The 19,071-nt window shown below is 37.9% G+C and overlaps 1 protein-coding gene across 1 annotated transcript; it reads left to right on the top strand.

Annotated features, from left to right (window-relative positions):
* Positions 1 to 1,465: 1,465 nt before the first annotated feature.
* On the top strand, positions 1,466 to 18,651 carry LOC143860972 (uncharacterized). Its single transcript, XM_077371847.1, has 13 exons — positions 1,466 to 1,693; positions 3,449 to 3,522; positions 3,759 to 3,833; positions 6,174 to 6,249; positions 12,414 to 12,484; positions 13,587 to 13,688; positions 17,019 to 17,108; positions 17,197 to 17,271; positions 17,392 to 17,424; positions 17,525 to 17,605; positions 17,875 to 17,958; positions 18,039 to 18,083; positions 18,161 to 18,651. Exons 1-13 carry the CDS (start codon positions 1,651 to 1,653, stop codon positions 18,341 to 18,343), a joined length of 1,032 nt encoding a protein of 343 aa, XP_077227962.1. The 5' UTR covers positions 1,466 to 1,650; the 3' UTR covers positions 18,344 to 18,651.
* Positions 18,652 to 19,071: the final 420 nt, after the last annotated feature.

The following is a 19,071-nucleotide window of genomic DNA, read 5'->3' as shown; positions in this document are numbered from 1 at the left end:
ATACCATTGTGTTCTACATTTAAGGTTCTGTTGCCATTATGCTTGGTCATACAGAGTTCTATTATCCTTGACCTTCAAAACAACCTCTCATCTATGATGTAGTGATTAAAAATGGTGATAAAGAGGCAAAAAGAAGAGACTTAGATCGTATTTATTGGAAGATGCAAAGGGAATACTGAAGGGAAAACCTTGCCTTTCTTCCCTTTGATCAATTTACAGGTGGCTTTCCAGTCAAATAGTAATAAACTCATAAATTAACAAAACATTATTTTGCTTGCCTTCTTTTTCTGTGAGCACAAACCTCAGTTGAAAGCAATACAAAATAAGAGGAATGCTCCCTTACAAAAAACCCATTCACAAGGGTGTACCATTGGATCCACATCAACCAAATGCATTTACCATTCATTTGACTCCTCATTTTTCGAATTTGTTATAAATGCAGTTCGGTGGTGAGGATCCAATGGGACATACTTGTAGCTGAGTTTTTGAAAGGGCGCCCTTTAGTTTAGCATTCCTCAAAAAATAGATAGAGAGAGTTTCATTAGAGAAAGAGAAGATTTACATTATCTTTTAAAATAAAAATTAAAATGAAGGGTGTCCCAGCCCCTACGGATGCGGGCAATCACCCGGAAACCACACGCATCGGGTAAGAAGGGGGAATTCGAACGTTCTGGGGAGCAAACCCATGACTTTACGCCAAAGAGCCACACCCTTCCGGGACCCTAGCCAATTTTAGGACTCCAAACCGTACCAATTTCACCTAACCCACCCATCAAAAATATAATTTCACCTAACCCTACACTGGAAGTCTCCAGAAGAATATAAACTCGGTTCCCATTCCAAATGTACCCACATTCTTATTTTTTAATTAATCTATCAGGGGGAGTTGGTCACTTTGGAGAACTCCGGAGGACTATAGAAGTAACATGTTAATTAGTCTCACTTGACTTTCAGCTTCCGCTCAGAAAGCCTGAGTTAGCGGGGAGGTCCTTGATTTAGCTTAGAAATCCACCAGAATCCCATTCCCATGTTAAAATGCTCACCCAGGAATCCTTCTCAGGAGAACTTCAAAGTTGAAACATTCCCCACCAGTTGACAACTAAAGAGCAGTGGTCCCTACGTAATTCTAAGCAGAAATTAGGCTATTTAAGCTACCTACATGATTTTTTCTCCCCCACTGTAGGATAATGATGTGCCCCACTGTTAACGTGAATTGTGGGCAGACTTTTTTACGCCAAATCACGTCATAAGGATGGGATCATGGGACGTTGATTTTTCAGCCCTACTATAGGATAATGCGCCCATCTTGTAACGTGATTTGGCGTCAAAAGGCGTTAAAAAGTCTGCCCACAATTCCGGTTACAAGCGGGGCGCATTATCCTACGGCGGGCGAAAAAATCAAATTTCAATAAGTGGGGCGCATCATCCTACATTGGGGGCGAAAAATCATATAAATTAGGGTTCGTTGGTTAGGTTTGGTTCTGGCCCCAGCCCCAACAGAGGGAGCGAGAGTTCGAGCTTCAGAGAGAAAGGCCCTCTTCTTCTTCTTCTTCTTCAAGGTTATAAAACCCTAGAGTTGAGACTGAGAAAGTAAGAAAGGGAGCGATGGTGGAAGGATTCTCAGCGTCTTGAATCGATTATAGAGCGGCCATGTCTCTTGCCCTCGGGAAGATCACCATCCTCGTTGGAGCAGGTCTCTCTTCTTCTTCTTCTTCTTCTCCTTTTCTCAAATCTCATTTTCATCCTATGAAACAATTTCATATTGCTCTTCAAATTCGTTAGAAAATTGACCTGATTTCCATATATCACTTCTATTGTTCAATTTAATTTTGTCGATTGATTGGATTTTAGGGTTTTTAGGTGAGTTTAAGTTCGAAACGAGTCAGTAGCGTAGATAAGATGGAATCATAGATAGGTAGCGTGTGTAGATATGCAAATTTGCAGAGCAAGTTGAGAGTATCACTGTTGTAAATTCGAGTAAGAAGGTAAAAAAAAACTGAGTGTTTTTGGTCTGTATTGGGTATGATTCTACTAGATTAAGGGCATTTTGTTCATGGAATCTTTCTTAATAGATGTGAGTTTTTTTTTTTTTTTTTTTGAATTATCTATTGTTGCTGATTGCATCATACTTAAGTTAGGGCACCACTGGGTCCTCTACTCCTCTTCATCTGATCCTGCTCTCCTGCCTCCTCCACCCACTGCCCATTTCGTTAAGTCTAGCTTTACCCCCATTAGTTCCTTTTTATTTGTTGGTTTTAGATTAATTTTTACGATGTGAAAATATTAAAAAATTCTCTTATAATGTGACAAGTGTTTTGGAAGTGTAGGGGGTGTTTTTATTTTTTATTTTTTAATGCTAATGATTTTTAATGGGGAAGAAAGGAGAACATCTGACTGAGGGAATGGGATGTTATTGTAGATCTTTATGCACGAGCTTCTTTTTTAGTAGATAAGCCCTTCTTTTCTGTTATGATCGTAAGTGGTTTAAGGGCCTACCGTAATACGTTCCATCAGTCCTAGGCAGTTCTGGTTTGACATTTGGTTAGGTACCTAACATTTTGTACCAAAGCCAACATTATGTCTTTTTAGAGTCACGGAAGGGGTGACTTGTGAAATAGGGCTACCTGCACCAACTTGATTGAAAGGCGTCACAAAGTGGGCCACCATGCGGAATTGGCAACTTGTGAAAAGGGCTACCTAGAACAACTAGAGGGAAATCTGTCAAGTGGGTTGCCGGAAGAAGGGGCAACGTGTGAAAAGGTCTACCTGGAGAACAACCAAAGTGAATGCCATCACAGAGTGGGCCGTTGGGGACATCGGCTGCGGAGCGTGGTGAAGTGTTAAGATCCTATCCCAGCCTAACATGTTCCATCAGTCATGTGGCTTTTTTGCGCGTTGGTTAGATACCCTACATTTTCCAATGTATATCTTTTAATAAAATTTCTATTGACATGATACAAAAATGACAAGCTTTTTTGCGAATAACATTACTGCATATATTTTTTAGACATAATTACACTTAAAAGTTCTTTAACACTTCTTGCGTGGGCAAATTTTAGCGGCTCTCAATTTCATACTAATTAGACTGAAGTTTCGTTATTTCTCTTTGTTTGATTAAAGTTGTGTAGCAACGGATGTTGGTGCACAGTTCATCTGGCTTTTGATGCTTTATACACTTCTTAGGAATCATTTTTAGAATTCGACGTTCTATGTAAAAACCTATATCTAAAATATGCTATTGAGATGCTCTATCCTTTTGCGCACACTGGTGAACGTTAAAATTAATGAGTATTAGTCATTTTCACTTGATTTGATTCTCGATTTTTGAGGTATTTTTTAATCTTTGGGTTTTAAAGAAATAATTGAGCATTCAATGGATGATTGATTCTGTTGCTTGATGTTACAAAGTGGTACAGAGCTAGCAAGACTCATTGTATTTGTCTTTCAGGCATTGTTGGGTCTGTGCTTGCACAGGAAGGTCGCTTATCAAAAGTGTCTGACTTTTTCTCTGGTGCTTTCAAGGTATTTATTTTTCTATTTAACAAATATAAGCTTGAATATGAATAATAATTTCATTTACCTCATCGAATAGTGATTGTTGCATCTTATTGGTTTACTTTAACCATAGTATACTGGGAAATTTGCATACGGATATTTCTGCAGTGTTATTTTCTTCAGAATAATCTTGGCTAACATTTTGTGTAGGAATTCTGAATTCCAGTGCTTGTCATTCTTTAAATGATCTGGTTTTTCCTCAGATTGTTTTCAAGCGCATTCAGCAAGATGATACTCCCTCAACTGGCAAGCCACAAAACGATTCTCTGTTGGCTCAGGTTTGGATGTTTCAGTTTTATCTTTTTTTCCCCATCTCAGATTTACATCTTGCAGCCATCAATTCTAATTTGGCATTTTTGTCAACAGAGACTCCTATGAAGGGGAGAAAGAAACACACAGAGGCTTTCATTCACTTTAAAAACCTAAGTCTTTTCCATGAAATATCTTGAACTCTTAGGGGCCATTTGGATACTTGGATTTTAGAATCTGGGATTTCTTCAAAATTGTAGCTAAGAGACAAGAGAAGAAGCGGAACAGCCGCGTTTTTTTCTCGTTTTTGACTTCTCGCCCTTCTTTCCGTCAGCAAGACAGTAGTAGATCCTTCCATATTTCCAGGTTTTAGAAATCTCAGATCCTTCCATATTTCCAGGTTTTAGAAATCTCAGGATGGAGGAGAGATTTTGAAAACCTGAATTTCTCACTTAAAATCCAAGAAATGCTGTCAGGACATCATACTACAGCTTGATCATGAACCCTCTTTTACATTGTTTTCAAACTAAAAACCTGGATTCTAAAATCCACGTATCCAAACGGCCCCTTAGTTTCTATGTTTTGAATTTGTGGCATATCCTGGAATGTCTGGAATTTCTGGGAAGCATTTGTGTGAACTTCTATTTAATTAATGCAGAAGAAGAGAAAGAAACCTTGAGAGATTAATAAGTACGTAGTGCATTCTCTATTTTCATGCTAAATATCAAGAGATGTTACAAACTACAGTAATACTCTGCATGGCATGTGAATAAATAGTGGAACTAACTTTCATAACTAGTACAATTACCAATACTCTTTTGTTTTCATTCAAAAAAAAAACAAAAAACAAAAAGATAGAGTGCTTTTGTAAAATATTTTGCAAACTTTTTTTTTAAACTTAAGATTTTATTGATAGCCCAATCGAGATGATCGAAGCAAAGCAAGAAGATAAAAATAACGATAAAAAACCACAAGAAAAAACAAAACTATACACACAAGGAGCAAAACAAAATAATAAAACCATGCTCAAGGCGGAAGAAAATAAAAAACTTCCAAGCTCTCCTTGAGGGCCCTCTCCCTAGCAAGACGATCGGCTAACCCATTAGCAGACCTCCTCACATGATGGAACGATATCAAAGAGGCCCTTTCCCTATCGAAGAGGCCCTCTCCCTAGCAAGACGATTGGCTAACCCATTAGCAGACCTCCTCACATGATGGAACGATATCGAAGAGGCCTTCACACTATATCTTGAACGCCATCCAAAAGATGAGAAAATCTCCAAGGACACGGGATTGAGCCTTGAAGCCATTTAATGATGTTTAGAGAGTCTCCTTCCACTACCATCTTATCTAACCATTCCTTATCCAAAAGCTTTATTCCTTGATGAGCCACCCTCATTTCCGGGTCACTAGCATCGGCTACCCCAATGGGTCCAGAGAAAGACCAAATCACCTCCCCCCCTCATTTTGCAAACTGATATACCTATAACTACTTTTTTTTTGAAGACATAGGGTATCCCCACCCCATTTTAGTGCGGGAGCGGGACTAATCCCTATGGATGCACGCGATGTCGCGATCACCTGTAAATCACGTGCATTGGGTAACTCCGAGGGGACTCGAACTCGGGTCTATGGGGAGCAAACCCACGACGCTAGCCGACATGCCAACCCCGTTCGGGTTACCTATAAACTGCGTTGTTGTTCAGAAGGTGATTTACTACCACTATTCGTTTGTTCTCTCATGGAAAACAGTGTGAGAAGATGTAGATGTTTGGCTTGCTCTTTATAATGCATATCCGTTGGGAGATGTCCTCAATTCCTAGTATGTCTTGTTAGTTGTGTCAACTAACAAGATGCACATGCCATGGATCTATAATCTGGCTGTGCACTTGGCGTAGCAACTTTTGACTCATTTTATCCTCCTCTAAGTTGCCAAATTCCTCCCAAAAAAATGTTCCAATATCTAGAAGTTGATCACCCTCTACTCAGAGTTGTCTTCAAATACCTTGGAATCTTGAGCAAAACTTGCAAATGGGTAACACAAGGGTTGTGCATGGACTGATTCAGAATACCATAAAGTACGATAAATTGGGACTTATAATGATCATAATGATCAAACAGAACAGCTTACCGATAAGCTTTCTATAAGCCCTTGATCAGCTAAGCACTTTCAACTTTTAACGATTGTGGTGATAATTTGCTGTAGGTTGTCCTTTTAAATCTTTACTGTGTCTTGTATGCACATAGGCCTCTTCGAGTGGTTTCTTTTGTCCAACCACTTTTAGATCTAAATGATGGCTGCAGATGGTATGACTTTATTTGTTTATTTTCAATGGTGATAATAATGGAATTGTGGTCTATTTTTACAGGTTAATAGCCTACGACAGGAGCTGCAATTGTTGGCATCATCCAGATCAGTTACAATTGTAACTGGAAGTAGTTCAGGTTAGGGATGCACTATTCTTTGTCTTGTATGCCAGGAGTGAATTATGCTCTATAATATTGTTTTGCTCAATTATCTTGCAAACTTCTGTGTTGCTGCTAGCAATAAAAAGAATGAAGGGTGACTGATGGGGGCCATCCAGTATGACATGAAGAATCAAGGAGTTATGGAGATGCGGCTCATCATTAGTGTTACAATAGTTTTATTTAGTTTTAAGAATATTATTTAAGTTTTTTTAGTCATAGGGTTGTTAAGTCTTTTCCCATCAAAATTGCTTAAGTTGTTTGAGTTATGAATGTTTTAAATAGGTCCACACTTGTATTACAAAAATTTTAAGGGGGTGATAGAGTCTTTAAGTCAGTAGAAGGTATTTTAGTCCAAAAGTATTATGTTTTTGTCTTATGGTTTTAGAACTTTCTAGTTTTCTTCTTTTTGTATTACAAAAATTTTAAGGGGGTGATAGAGTCTTTAAGTCAGTAGAAGGTATTTTAGTCCAAAAGTATTATGTTTTTGTCTTATGGTTTTAGAACTTTCTAGTTTTCTTCTTTTTCTTAGATATTGTAAGCCTCAAGCACTTTTCTTTGATGGATGATGCTATGAATGCTATGATGGAATGAATGAATGTAAAATTGTTCTTTGTTGGTTTGCAAAATTGTGGGTGTGAAGCCTTCATCCTCAAGGTGTGATGCCTTGATCTTCTCCAACGTGTGAAGCCTAGAACTTGGGTGCGATGCCTAGGGCATTGCTATTGCGATTCTAGTATAATCTTCTTCATGTTCTGTAGTGAGATGTCAAAGCTTCTTTGCTGAGATGTCTTGAGATAATTTGAATTTAGATTTCTCCTATTTTATCTCTTTTCTTCTTGGTTTACTCTACAAAAACAATATGCCCGATAACTAAATTTTGCCTTTTTTACGCATCCCATCTCAACCTAAACCCCGTGCCCCTTAATCTTGCCCTAAATCCTTGCCTGCAGCTTCCTGAGATGCGTCTGCAGCTTCCTGTCACACGTCTGCAGCTTTTCGGCATTCGTCTGCACCCTTCCAAACCTACCCTAAACATAGTAGAAATATTTTTTCCAATTTAATGTCAAATTTTAGGACCCAAAACTCTAAATTTGGCCTTTTCATCCCTAACGTACTTTCCATAGATCCACCTTGCTGATACCCTGTACATCTAATTATATATAAGTAAAACGGAATCTAGCACAACGTGGTGCTGCCACGTGGCACCCCTCTTATACACACAACTTCTGCGTATAGCCCCTTTTAAGAGAAAGGGGAATATACACCGCACTTCTGTGTATAGAAAGGAATTCCACAACTTCCTTATTTCTCTCTTCTCTACCCCACGTTATTTATATGTAGCTATTTTCTTTGGCAACTTCCTTCTTTCTCTCTCTTCTCTATCCCACGCGGCATCCCTTCTATACCTAAAATTTCTCTATCGAAATCTATCACCCCAAACCATTCATTTCCTATATTCTCCAAGATAGAAACTACCTAAAACTTTCACCCCTACAAAATAGGCGCATAGAGAGAGAATTTCGTCTCTCTCTAAATCTAATATCTTTTCTTATTTTTTTTTAAAGGTAACAAAATTTTATTCCAAGAGATTGGAAAAATATCTTTTCTTATTATTTACCCCTACAAAATAGGCGCATATTCTTTCCTAATATTTAGAAACCTTAAAATGGTGAACTCTTCCAATTCTAAGGCTGAAGTAATTCTTTCTAAACACGTCACTGAGATTAGCAAATTTTGGGAAATGGGCAAACTCTCACGGACTCTTATTTCTATTACGTTTTTATGTGATTGCAAAATTATCTATCACGTACTCTCAATCTCTCTCTCTTTCTTTCTTCTGTTTTTATCTCTCACACTCTATCTTATCTCTCACACTCTATCTCTATCTCTATCTCTATTACGTTTTTGTGATACAAGCAAAATATATCGGATTGCAAAATCATCTCTCTCTCTCATCTTCGTGGCTTTCCTTTATCCTTATCTTCCCCCTAAAATAAATACTTAATCCTAGCCTAAACATCTCTCTCTCTCTCTCTCTCTCTCTCTCTCTCTCTCTCTCATCTTCGTGGCTTTCCTTTATCCTTATCTTCCCCCTAAAATAAATACTTAATCCTAGCCTAAACATCTCCTGTCTAGAGTTTTCTAACTTTTGATTATTCGCCATAACAGTTGTCGTTCAGCCCCAAATCAAGTTGTTCAACAGATGCTCATAAAGGTAACTGCTTTATTTTCAATCTATCGTTTTTTGCCCTTCGCGTATGAATTTGTTCAACCAGCGAGACCCCTCTTATACACACAACTGCCAACCCTACAACTTCGGAAGACCTTCGAACGGTGGCACTGTGGAAGTACCCAAACCAGCGAGACCCGGAGAAGTTTCGACCAAAGAAGGCTGCCACCCCATTGAGCTGGAAGACTCGAAATTGTTTGAGCATTCACCTATTTTCGCATGAATTTCAATTCCAATGGTTTAATCATGGTCTAAGATCCTGATTTTAACAAAGGTACCTGAAAACTTCCATCGGGGAGCTAGGATTTTGGCCGATATAAAGCTCATGCAATGTTGGTGGTTATCTTCCATCTTTGTCTCCAGAACCTTACCAAAGAGGCTCCCTATAACCTCCACCGTTGATATGGCCCAACCATTTAATGGGATACCATAAAAATTGACCTAGAGAGCTTCCACACCTTGAAGAAAATCCCTATTCCAAGGTGAGAGAGAGAAAGCAATTGATTCCCCAATGCCTCAGATCCCTTCGTAAGGATCTCTAAGGCCTGCTTTTCTGATTCGAACATAAAAAGGAACTCATCCTTCGCCATGATGCAGGGGCAATATAAGGATGGGATATCCCAATACTTTTGCGCCCAAAGGCAAAGATCCTCTAAAGTCCCATTGTGATCACACTTTTTCCCTATCAGACAAGCTTTTAGGGTATCCATTCGTACTTCCATTTCCCTACCCGAGATGGATAAGGTTGAAATCCCTCGCTCCGCATGTGAGAAGATTTTACCAGTCTCAGGCCACCGCTCGCCTTCCCTACAATCAACCTCCAGGGAAGTTGTTGGACTAATACAGGTCGCCCAGTTTGGAGGTTTCTAACCTGTCGACACCAACGACATTTATCCCGCCACTTAAGTACTTACAAGAGGGGCAAAACAAGTCCCCATGCCTGCTGCCTACTCTTTTCTTAACTCCCCATTTGAGTTCTCCCCCGCCCCCCAACATATAGTTGTGGGTGACTTCTCTTAAGTAGCGAAACAGTTGGAGAGAACAATTTCACTTTATCTTGTTGGCATCGTCTGCATCTCTTCCGCCACCCCCCACCTGAAGTTATAGTAGTTGCAGTAAAGGCACTGCCAGTCCCCCGACCATCCTACTCGACTTATCCCTAGCATCCTTTTCCACAGACTTCCCGTCAGGATTTCGGCTGATGCCTTTCTAGCATCATTTTCCTCATACTTCCCCTTCAGGATCTTGGCTGATGCCTTTTGAGCCAAAACCCTCTCCTCCATTCTTCCCCCCTCCGAGGTATCAACATATTTTGAGATAGCTCCATGCATTTAGCAAGTTCCAAGATAGTGGGTGGTCAAATGGTCTAGTGGTCAAGTTTAGAATTCCAAGCACCACAGCTGAAGTATATATCCGATACAACAAATCGTCGAAAATAATTAGAAAAAGGTAAATAGATCTCAAAGGGATAGAGGCACTTCAATAGTTAAACGCTACCCTTGAGATAGGTTGCCGTCCACAATAGTTTACGTGCAGTCGGGTGTAATTTTATTTACTATAAAATTAAACCCGCGAGTGTTGTTAATTTTATTTACTAAGCCCATCCATTTCTATATCTCATATCCTTTTTGGTGTTAATCAAACTTTCAGTTTTCGGTTTTGCTACGCATATCCATCGTGACCAAGGTTTTAGTTTTCGGTTTCGGACTAAATACCTAACGCTATTGATGAACCAATCCAATTCCAATGAATACGCTTGTAACAAGTTCCTATATGATTTATGGTAGAATTGGGAAGCATTAAGCACAAGCAAGATACACAGTTACCCCCTTGGAAGTCTCAAAAGACAGAAAAATATACCATCAAGATAGATAGACCTTGCCAAACCGAAATTTGGGCCGAAATTCGGTCAAGTCTTCAAAAACTCAGTTTTCTGGGCGGAAATTTTGGCTGTCCAAAAAAACAAAATTTCAGCCGAATTTATGTAAAATAATAATAAAATATTACGTTTTCGAAATTTTAGCCTAAATTTTTGAAATTTTTTGTACATTTTGGTACGTTTCGGTCTGAAATTTAAAAAACCATCACCGTGACAGAAATGGAAACATTTCAATTTCAGATGCAAATTTTGGGGGCGTCTTGTAAAATTATAGAAACATGTGAAAACATATGAAAATGGCGGACATTTAGGAATGAAACTTCAAGAAATGTTATATTAAGCACAAATACACACTTAAAAACCAGCACATAACCAAGAAAGCTACCTATAATAGTTTAACAACATCTAAGACCCTGTGACATGCAGTATTAGGCATGTCCGATAATTCACTGCATACCACATTTCACATGTAATTCATTTAAACATATATATATATATATATATGAGGGAACATTTCCTACACACTTGTGTAGGTAAGTTACCTACACACTACCTTAAAATACAATGGGGGCCCACATTGTTTGGGTGATCCAAACCATTCATTTGAATGGTCCTCACATAGATAGGGTGTCCACAAAAAATCAGATCCATAGGATCATCCTAACCATTCAAACTATGGAGGCAAAAAATGGACTAATTTGTGAAGGTTTATACACGTCCATTTTACCTCCACAAATCGTAGGGTTGGGATGATCCTATGGATCTGATTTTTTGTGGACACCCTATCTATCTGAGGACCATTCAAATGAATTGTTTGGATCACCCAAACAATGTGGGCCCCCACTGTATTTTAAGGTAGTGTGTAGGTAACTTACCTACACAAGTGTGTAGGAAATGTTCTCTCTCTCTCTCTCTCTCTCTCTCTCTCTATATATATATATATATATATATATATATATATATATATTGAAATGGTTCATTTAAACATTTATACATAATAAAGATACCACATTTTAAATGCAATTCATATAAATATAACTATGTAACACATACTGGTATAGTATACCATAGATACACTAAATGGCATTTATATTTTTCTTTTTAGCATTTTATAAAAAATATGACAAAGATAGATTATAGTGAGAAAATAAGACATAAATTTTATGTATAACAAGGCATGATTAAATCTGTACATACCTTGATTTTATTATTTTTTTAAGTTTAATATATAAATTAGTTATAATATTTTAAAATTTATACAACACAACAATAGTATCAAATGTGTATTTATATAATTTCCTTGTCCATTCTAATTTTTTTTATGATTTTTAAATATTATTTACTATTTTATAATTTATTACAGTTTTTATGAAAAAATTTGATTATTTTTATTAATATTTTAAATAAAATAAATAATATTTTAGCATTTTCTGAAGTTTCATCTTAAATTTCCATCATTTGCATACGTTTCCATAAATTTCCGTGATTTTATAGAATTTTGATTGAAATTTTGAACTAAAAGTGCCATGTTTCCAAGTTTCAACCTAAATAATGTAATATATACATGTACGGTTTTGGGTTCAGTAGGGACGGAAACTGAAACATTCCGGACGCCTTTGGTGCGTGCCTGTCATAAATTTGCATACCAAATTTGGCCAATTTTCATTACAAACAGAGCTTTGTAGGCCCCACTATTGATGTTAGGTTTATGTTTAGACACCTTCAGGCCTACTTTTGGATTTCGATGAACCCTTTGTTTTCTCCCTAATCATCTTTGCTAAATTATGTGATTGTTCATGAATTTTTCTTGCATCAGATTTTCCCCAATCAGAAATCTATGCATATGGAAACTGTAATTTACCTTGTAAAGGCAACTGTATTAGAGGATATCAGACTAATGCTTATCATGATTTGTGTGAGTGCGTGTCTTTTATTGCATTAGCTTGTGATTTCATTCCTATAGAACTGATTGAATAACATCTTGTGTATGGTGTATTTAGAACATTTTTAATCACTCTTCATCGTTTGTAGGTGCTGGCACTTACAGCATGCCGGTTGTTGTTGTCGTTGGAGTCATGGGATATGGTTATATATGGTGGAAGGTAATCTTTTATTCATTTTCCAGAGCTATATCGTGGCATAGGTATCTCATGAAATTCACACTGAGGGAATAATAGGGCTTAAAGTATGAAAATTTGAAGAACATCTTGAACATCTCAATGTAAATAAACCTGCTTACAATTTGGGAACAGTAATGGATCAAATGATTCGCAAAAGTGCCATCTGCATCCTCACGAGTCTTGATGATTCAGAATTAATGATCATCATGATTTTTTTTATGAGAATGGTATTAATGGATCGTCATGTTTCTAAAATGTCATCAGACTTCCATAAGTTTCCTCCTTTTCTCTTTATTTAGATCATATTTGGTAGGTGAGCTAGGATTGAACCTTCGACGGTTCGTCCTCATGGTCATTTAAGATCATTTATACTGACGAACTTCTATTTATTGCAGAATTTTAAAGTTTATGGTTAATATTCTATACTCTACTTCCATTCATGTTTTTTAACTATGCCCACTTGTTTGAAATATGAACAAAATTTAATTTTCAAAAAAAGAAGGAAAGAAATATGAACAAAACTCAATAGCCTCTCCCAAGCGCCTTCCATTTTGCTCCATATCTTAAAATTGAGTGCCCTTTTGCTTTATATCTTAAAATCTCAACAAGGAAAATGCTATTCATTCTCAAAAGCCTTCAGATTAAACCAACAAGGATCTTAATAGGATACATTTCACCGACTCCGCTGCTTAGGCGTGTACTTGTCGAAACCCATCTGCTTACTTTGTTAATTCTGGATCTTATAAGGTTCATGACTCTTTTTCATTTCTAAACATCTTTACATTTTTTCTCAACCCATCTACTTACTTTGTTAATTCTGGATCTTATAATGTTCATGATTTGTTGTATTTCTATACGTCTTTATGTTTTTTCTCATATGGATTATCCAGAAGCACGGCTGCAGACCTTTTTTGTAAATCAATATCTTGAAGCAAGATAAGTTGTCTAATAGGAATCACTTAAAAAAAGTGTCTTATAAAAATTTTCTGTTTGTGAAACTTTAATCTCAGAAGCTTTCTTTTGTTAGTTACTTCTTTCACAGTTGGCTAATTCTGTAAGTTATGGCTTATCTTATATTTGTCAGGGCTGGAAAATTTCTGACATGATGTTGGCGACACGGCGTAGTTTATCTGATGCTTGCACAACTGTAGCTAAACAGCTCGAGCAAGTTCATTTGTCTATATCGGCAAGTTTTCTATTTTATTTTGAGGATATTTTTTTTGAATGGTCGTTCTTTAGATATTTATATCAGCTGTTTTTTTTACTGACAACTCTAAATATTGACCTGATCATTTCAATTTTCTCTCTTTTGAACCTTGATCTGATTCTTGAGTTGCTACATCTTACAAATTAGTATATCAGTCATATATTTACATGTGTTACTTGATTTTGTAGTAGGCCTGTTTTTCGATCAACGAAAGTCTAGCAGAATAAATTCTGATCTTATGTTTTCATTGTTCTGGATATCGGGGATTAGTCTACATCCACTCTTTGTAGAATGTTGTGAGGAATCTGTGACAATAACCATGGAAATTCAACTGCTTAAGCTCACATGTGGAACTTAGAATCTAGGACCTTGACGGGAACAGGAGCAGCTGCAGAGCAGAGGAGCATCCAGTTTTTAGTGTTGAAAGTGGTCAAGGAAACAGTCAGTTACCCACACAATATTACATGCAATATTATATAACTATACATTTGAATGGGCAGTTATATTTTAGGTATTATTGAAGAATATGGTACATAAATCATAACTCTTGTCTATGGTGTAGCTCTGTAATTTGTTTAGCTAGGTTTTAAGTAGAACCCATATACAGAAACTTGAACCTAGATCCAACAGGATCCCCTTCGTCTCAGAAGGTGGGAAGGAAAGGTTGGCCGTCCTAGATGACGCCGCAGCCTCGTCTGTCAACTGATTGAAGAAAGTTTGGTTGGAATTGGAATGTTTCATCCCTCTAGATCAGATATCAGTCTCTTTTTTGAGTGCGGAAAGAGGGTCTAGAATAACCAGTGTATCCTCTCCAACCATGGTTGGGGCATCTTCCTCCTGCAATTTCAGACGGAGGATCGCCACCTCTATAGCACAAACCAGGGTGGGAAAAGGGTTGTTGATTCTCAATAGATGAGAGAGCAACCAAGAGGAGAAGATAACTTCGATCCTAAGATAGGTCAAGATTTTCGGGCTGCCTCTACGGTACTGGTCACCGAATGTTTTCTCTGCTTTGGCGAGAAAATTGGGGAAACTGAGACAGATTCTCCCAGACACTACTATCCTGAGATGACTTGACTACACCTGGGTATGGGTCGAGATGGACCCTGAGGCTCCTCCCAAGGTAGTTTTCCAATTGGAATACCGAGGTAGGGTGTTCGTGCCATCTAAGGAGGTATGGTGTTGTTCCCATCCTACAGCCATGGCCAAACCCCAACACATGAAGCAAGGTCACCCTTTGTGGAATATGGAATCAGCAGCTATGGGTTCCTGCCCATTGGTCGTCCGCTAAGACCGTGCAAGGTTTTAAATTTTGGTTTCGGTCACCACGGAAATGGAAATTTATCGGTGCTGGTTGTAAATTTCGGTGGATATCCTATAAAATCACAGAAACATCCATGGACACATGCAAATGATAGAATTTTAAGGTGTAACTTCAAGAAACGCTAGAATAAGCACAAATACACATATAGAAACATTCACATAAGCAAGACAACTATCCATAATGGTGTAATAACATCACACCTAGTGACATGCAGTGTCACACATGCCTGATAATTCATTAAATACCACATTTCACATCTAATTTATGTAAATATTTTTTATAATACATGCATCACAATTCACATGTGATTTATATAAGGGTTTGCTAGCGTCCATCGCAGAAGGCATTTCACAGATGGTCTGTTGCATGTGACTGCAGCCACCTCATGAATGAAGACAAAATCTGTTGAAAAGTGAGCCTTTGTGGCTGCTCTCACATGCAACAGACCATTCAGCCTTCTGCGATGGGTGCTAGCAAATCCCTTGATAGAAATATAATTATATAATACATACTGATATAGACTCGTGCACTTATGGTTTTTTTTTTTTTTTTGATGTGTGTTTCGGATTCGGTATTGTTTCGGTGGGGATGGAAATGGAAACATTTCGGTCATTTCGTGTCAGTAGAAGCGCAGGCTATTGGGGAACCAGCTATGATCATAATGTGAATGTTATCTTTGCTTTTACAGGTCCTTGCAGCAAACCATCATGCGATTGATGCATTAGTCAAAGCTGCTTGGTCCGGGCTTAAGTGTATCACAAATTCACAACACTTTGTCAATCTAAAACTTGGGTGGAGGGTGATTCATTGTGCACCATAAATTGGATAAGAAAGGATGCATGACCCCTCCGTGGAGGCTTTCTTGGTTGTTTCATGAAATGTGGTCAATATTTTCTTTGGCGGAATTTACTGCTGCTCATATTCACTGCACTGATAAAGCTAGCCAACTTAGGAACCATCTGTACTCAAGTGGCTAATGTGGGTGAAATGCTGAATGTGTTATGGGTTTATTTTCTCTTGTTTTTTTTCTCTTAGTTGTTTGAAGACCTTATCTACTGTTGTAATGCTAGTTACTTGTTTGAAATAGGGGCAATGTTCCCAGCAGGGACATAGCCCTCTCAAGAGGGATGGGACCATACTCCCTGGATGGATCCGCTTTTGACTAGGGGTTCATTTTTCTGGAGCGGATCACAACCTTAAGTAGGTGGGCACAGCATCTATAGTAATTACTGTCAAGATACTTCCCAATGCAAGTGACTCATGGAGCAACTACCCCTGAATGATTAATGTTCACATTTATTACCTATGCAGGGGTGGGTATTATGTGTTTATGTTGTCTTCGACAGAAATAGGTTTCATGTAGGAATTCCTCAGTAATGCATGATAATAAGGAAGTCTTTATAAATCTTGCATGTCTGTTCGCCCTACTAGTTCCCTTCCGTATCGTGTACTTGCTCGTGTAGAAAAAGTAAAAAAATTAGTGGGGTCCACATTATTGAGTGATCTAAACCATTCAAAACTTGGGTCCTGCCCTAGATAGGCTGTGTCCCCAAAATTTCCTCCATAGGAAGATCCTAACCCTTCAATCTGATGTGGTTAATGAAAGTATTAGCTGACAATTTTCCCTTCTGAACCAATCGTATCTTCAAAATTTCACAGGCTTCTGTAGAAATTCGTATATGATGGACAAATCACTTGAATTTATTTAGTGCAAGCCAAATATCCTCCTGTTTATCTTGGGAATTGTAATTAAGGATCACTACTAACATCGTTGCTTATCAAGTATATCAAACACCTACTAGAAATTGCCATATCATGTGCCACCACGGTGTCTTTGCTTTTCATACACGTGGCTTTATGGATGTCGCACTCTTTCCACCATCACCTTAGATGCTTTTACTTGTTTCTATTTTTCTCCTCAGATTGTTCACTGTTAGGAACTCATTCACCCTTTCTTAGAACCAATTTTCTTGTGGTTTTTTCAGGCTACGAAGAGAAATTTATCTTCAAGAATTGATCGTGTGGATAATAACTTAGATGAGTGCGCTGTGATTAATGCTGCTACAAGAGATGACGTGGGTTTGATTACCATAATTGATTTTTTTCTGTTTTGGTAGTGTTTTAAAAAAAAATTCCCAGAAGTTCATATAACAATTTTTGTAGGTGGTTCAACTACGAGGAGATCTGAGAGAGTTTGGCGTCGATGTTGAAGAAGTTCATCGTCAAGTCCAAGATCTGGTGATTTCACTTCACTCTACTTAGCAGGATCTATAGATTTTCTATAGATTAGAATTTAGAATAGCAATTGATCCTTCATCGGAAAAGAGAGGACTGACTTTAACCTTCACTGCATCCCAGGAAACAAAAATTGGTCGAATAGAAGGGAAACAGGTACCCTCTAATTTTACAATAGAGCATTATGGCATTCATTTTATTTGTGTGCATTATTGCTTTCTTTATTGATCAATATGTTATATAAAATCTGCTTCAGGATCTTACAAATATAGGTGTTCGCCAGTTGGTTGGGTTTGCATATAAGTTGGAGCAAAGTGGAAGATCAGAGCATCCTCAGGCAACAAACTTCTTAATCCTTTACATTGGTTTTTTTCATGTAGATTATAATCCATAATGTAGTTTGCATCGACCTTAGCATGCAAATTAGGTTATGGTTTGTAATCCAGTGGTTGATTTTAGTTTGCTTGGTTTTATTAATTATAACTCACCATGGTCCGACCAGTAGCTTAGATGCTTATGATGAACAGTTAGTTTATCTGGAATTTTTGGAACTGATAAAAGGCTTTTTGTAAGCATTTTTTGACTCATTTTTTCTGGACTCCATAGGCATCACTACCCAGTTCCTCCAAGCCAGCCCTTGAACCTCCACCAAGAATCCCATCATCTCCTGCTGCCAGTGAAACTCTGAGGGTTTGTAAATTCCATTTATTTGGGAAACGAATTTCCATAAAGCATGAATAGTAGCAAGTGACTGGTTTTCATTTTTGCAGGTTTCACGAGGTTTGTGGACTGCAGTTTCGGCATCAGGCCTAAAGGTTTAGCACAGCTCCTCATTTGCGCAATTCTTTTAACTCATTTTATCGACTTTCCAACACCAACATACTTGTTGTAGGAGCTAGAAGGAATTTCAAGTGCAATTAAGGCAACTGATTCTGATTCAAATGGAAACCTTCCTAAGGAACCAGTGGTCAATGGTTCTTCGGATTCTGGTTCTTCAAGTTCAGGTCGGTTTGGATGGAACATGTCTACCCTAGGTGCATCCTTTCTTACAAGAACCCACAGCGCCTTCAAATAGCATGTAAGCCGTCTTGCTTCTTCCAAATTCACGCTCATCGATTTTGTATAGGTTTTCCTATCCTATTTCAGGTGGGAGTATTGAGTTATTTTAGCTGTTTACATTCCCTCACAAAAAGAGTGCTCCAGTAGATAGGGTATAATATGACTTGAGCACTAAATTTTTGTAGATTTTTAGCTTATTTTATAGACGGTATGATATGCTTGCTTGGTTCTGTATCAAGCTGAAATTTACAAATACCTTGCCTCAATGAATGGAAGTAAAAAAGAAAATAAATCGGGGTTTAGAATTTTTCTTCCCAAAGAAAAGTCTCTACCTCAAATATGGTCTAATGCTGGTTGTTGTTATCTTTCAGACTGTTAGACAAATTGTGGGCTTTGCCTTCTTTCCTGCCTTTTCTCTAGTTTTCCTTCTCTGCTGCATTTTTGCGCTGGGTTTAGGCTTTAGTGTGTTGCAACAAAAATGTAAAGTGAGTAGTGTCATTATCAATGTAAAGTGAAGAGTGCCATTATCATCTACCAAGGGAGTGCGGGTATTACTCACTGTAGAGAACTGATTACACTCAAGTTGGAAAAGGTGCAGTTTCGCACCATTTCATGTTGACCCCCATTTAATTTCGGGCTGGGTTAGGGTTGAGACCCTGGCAACCCGACCCGAACCTAGCATCCATCATCTTGTCATAATTTTATTTGGCGTATGTTTTTTTCTCGTATTTTTTCTGTTTGGCC

Source organism: Tasmannia lanceolata, unplaced genomic scaffold (assembly GCF_043159265.1).
Source record: "Tasmannia lanceolata isolate RefF3 unplaced genomic scaffold, GAP_Taslan_0.1 ptg000037l, whole genome shotgun sequence".
In the NCBI taxonomy this organism is placed as follows: domain Eukaryota; kingdom Viridiplantae; phylum Streptophyta; class Magnoliopsida; order Canellales; family Winteraceae; genus Tasmannia; species Tasmannia lanceolata.
This window is presented reverse-complemented; position numbering and strand designations above follow the sequence as displayed.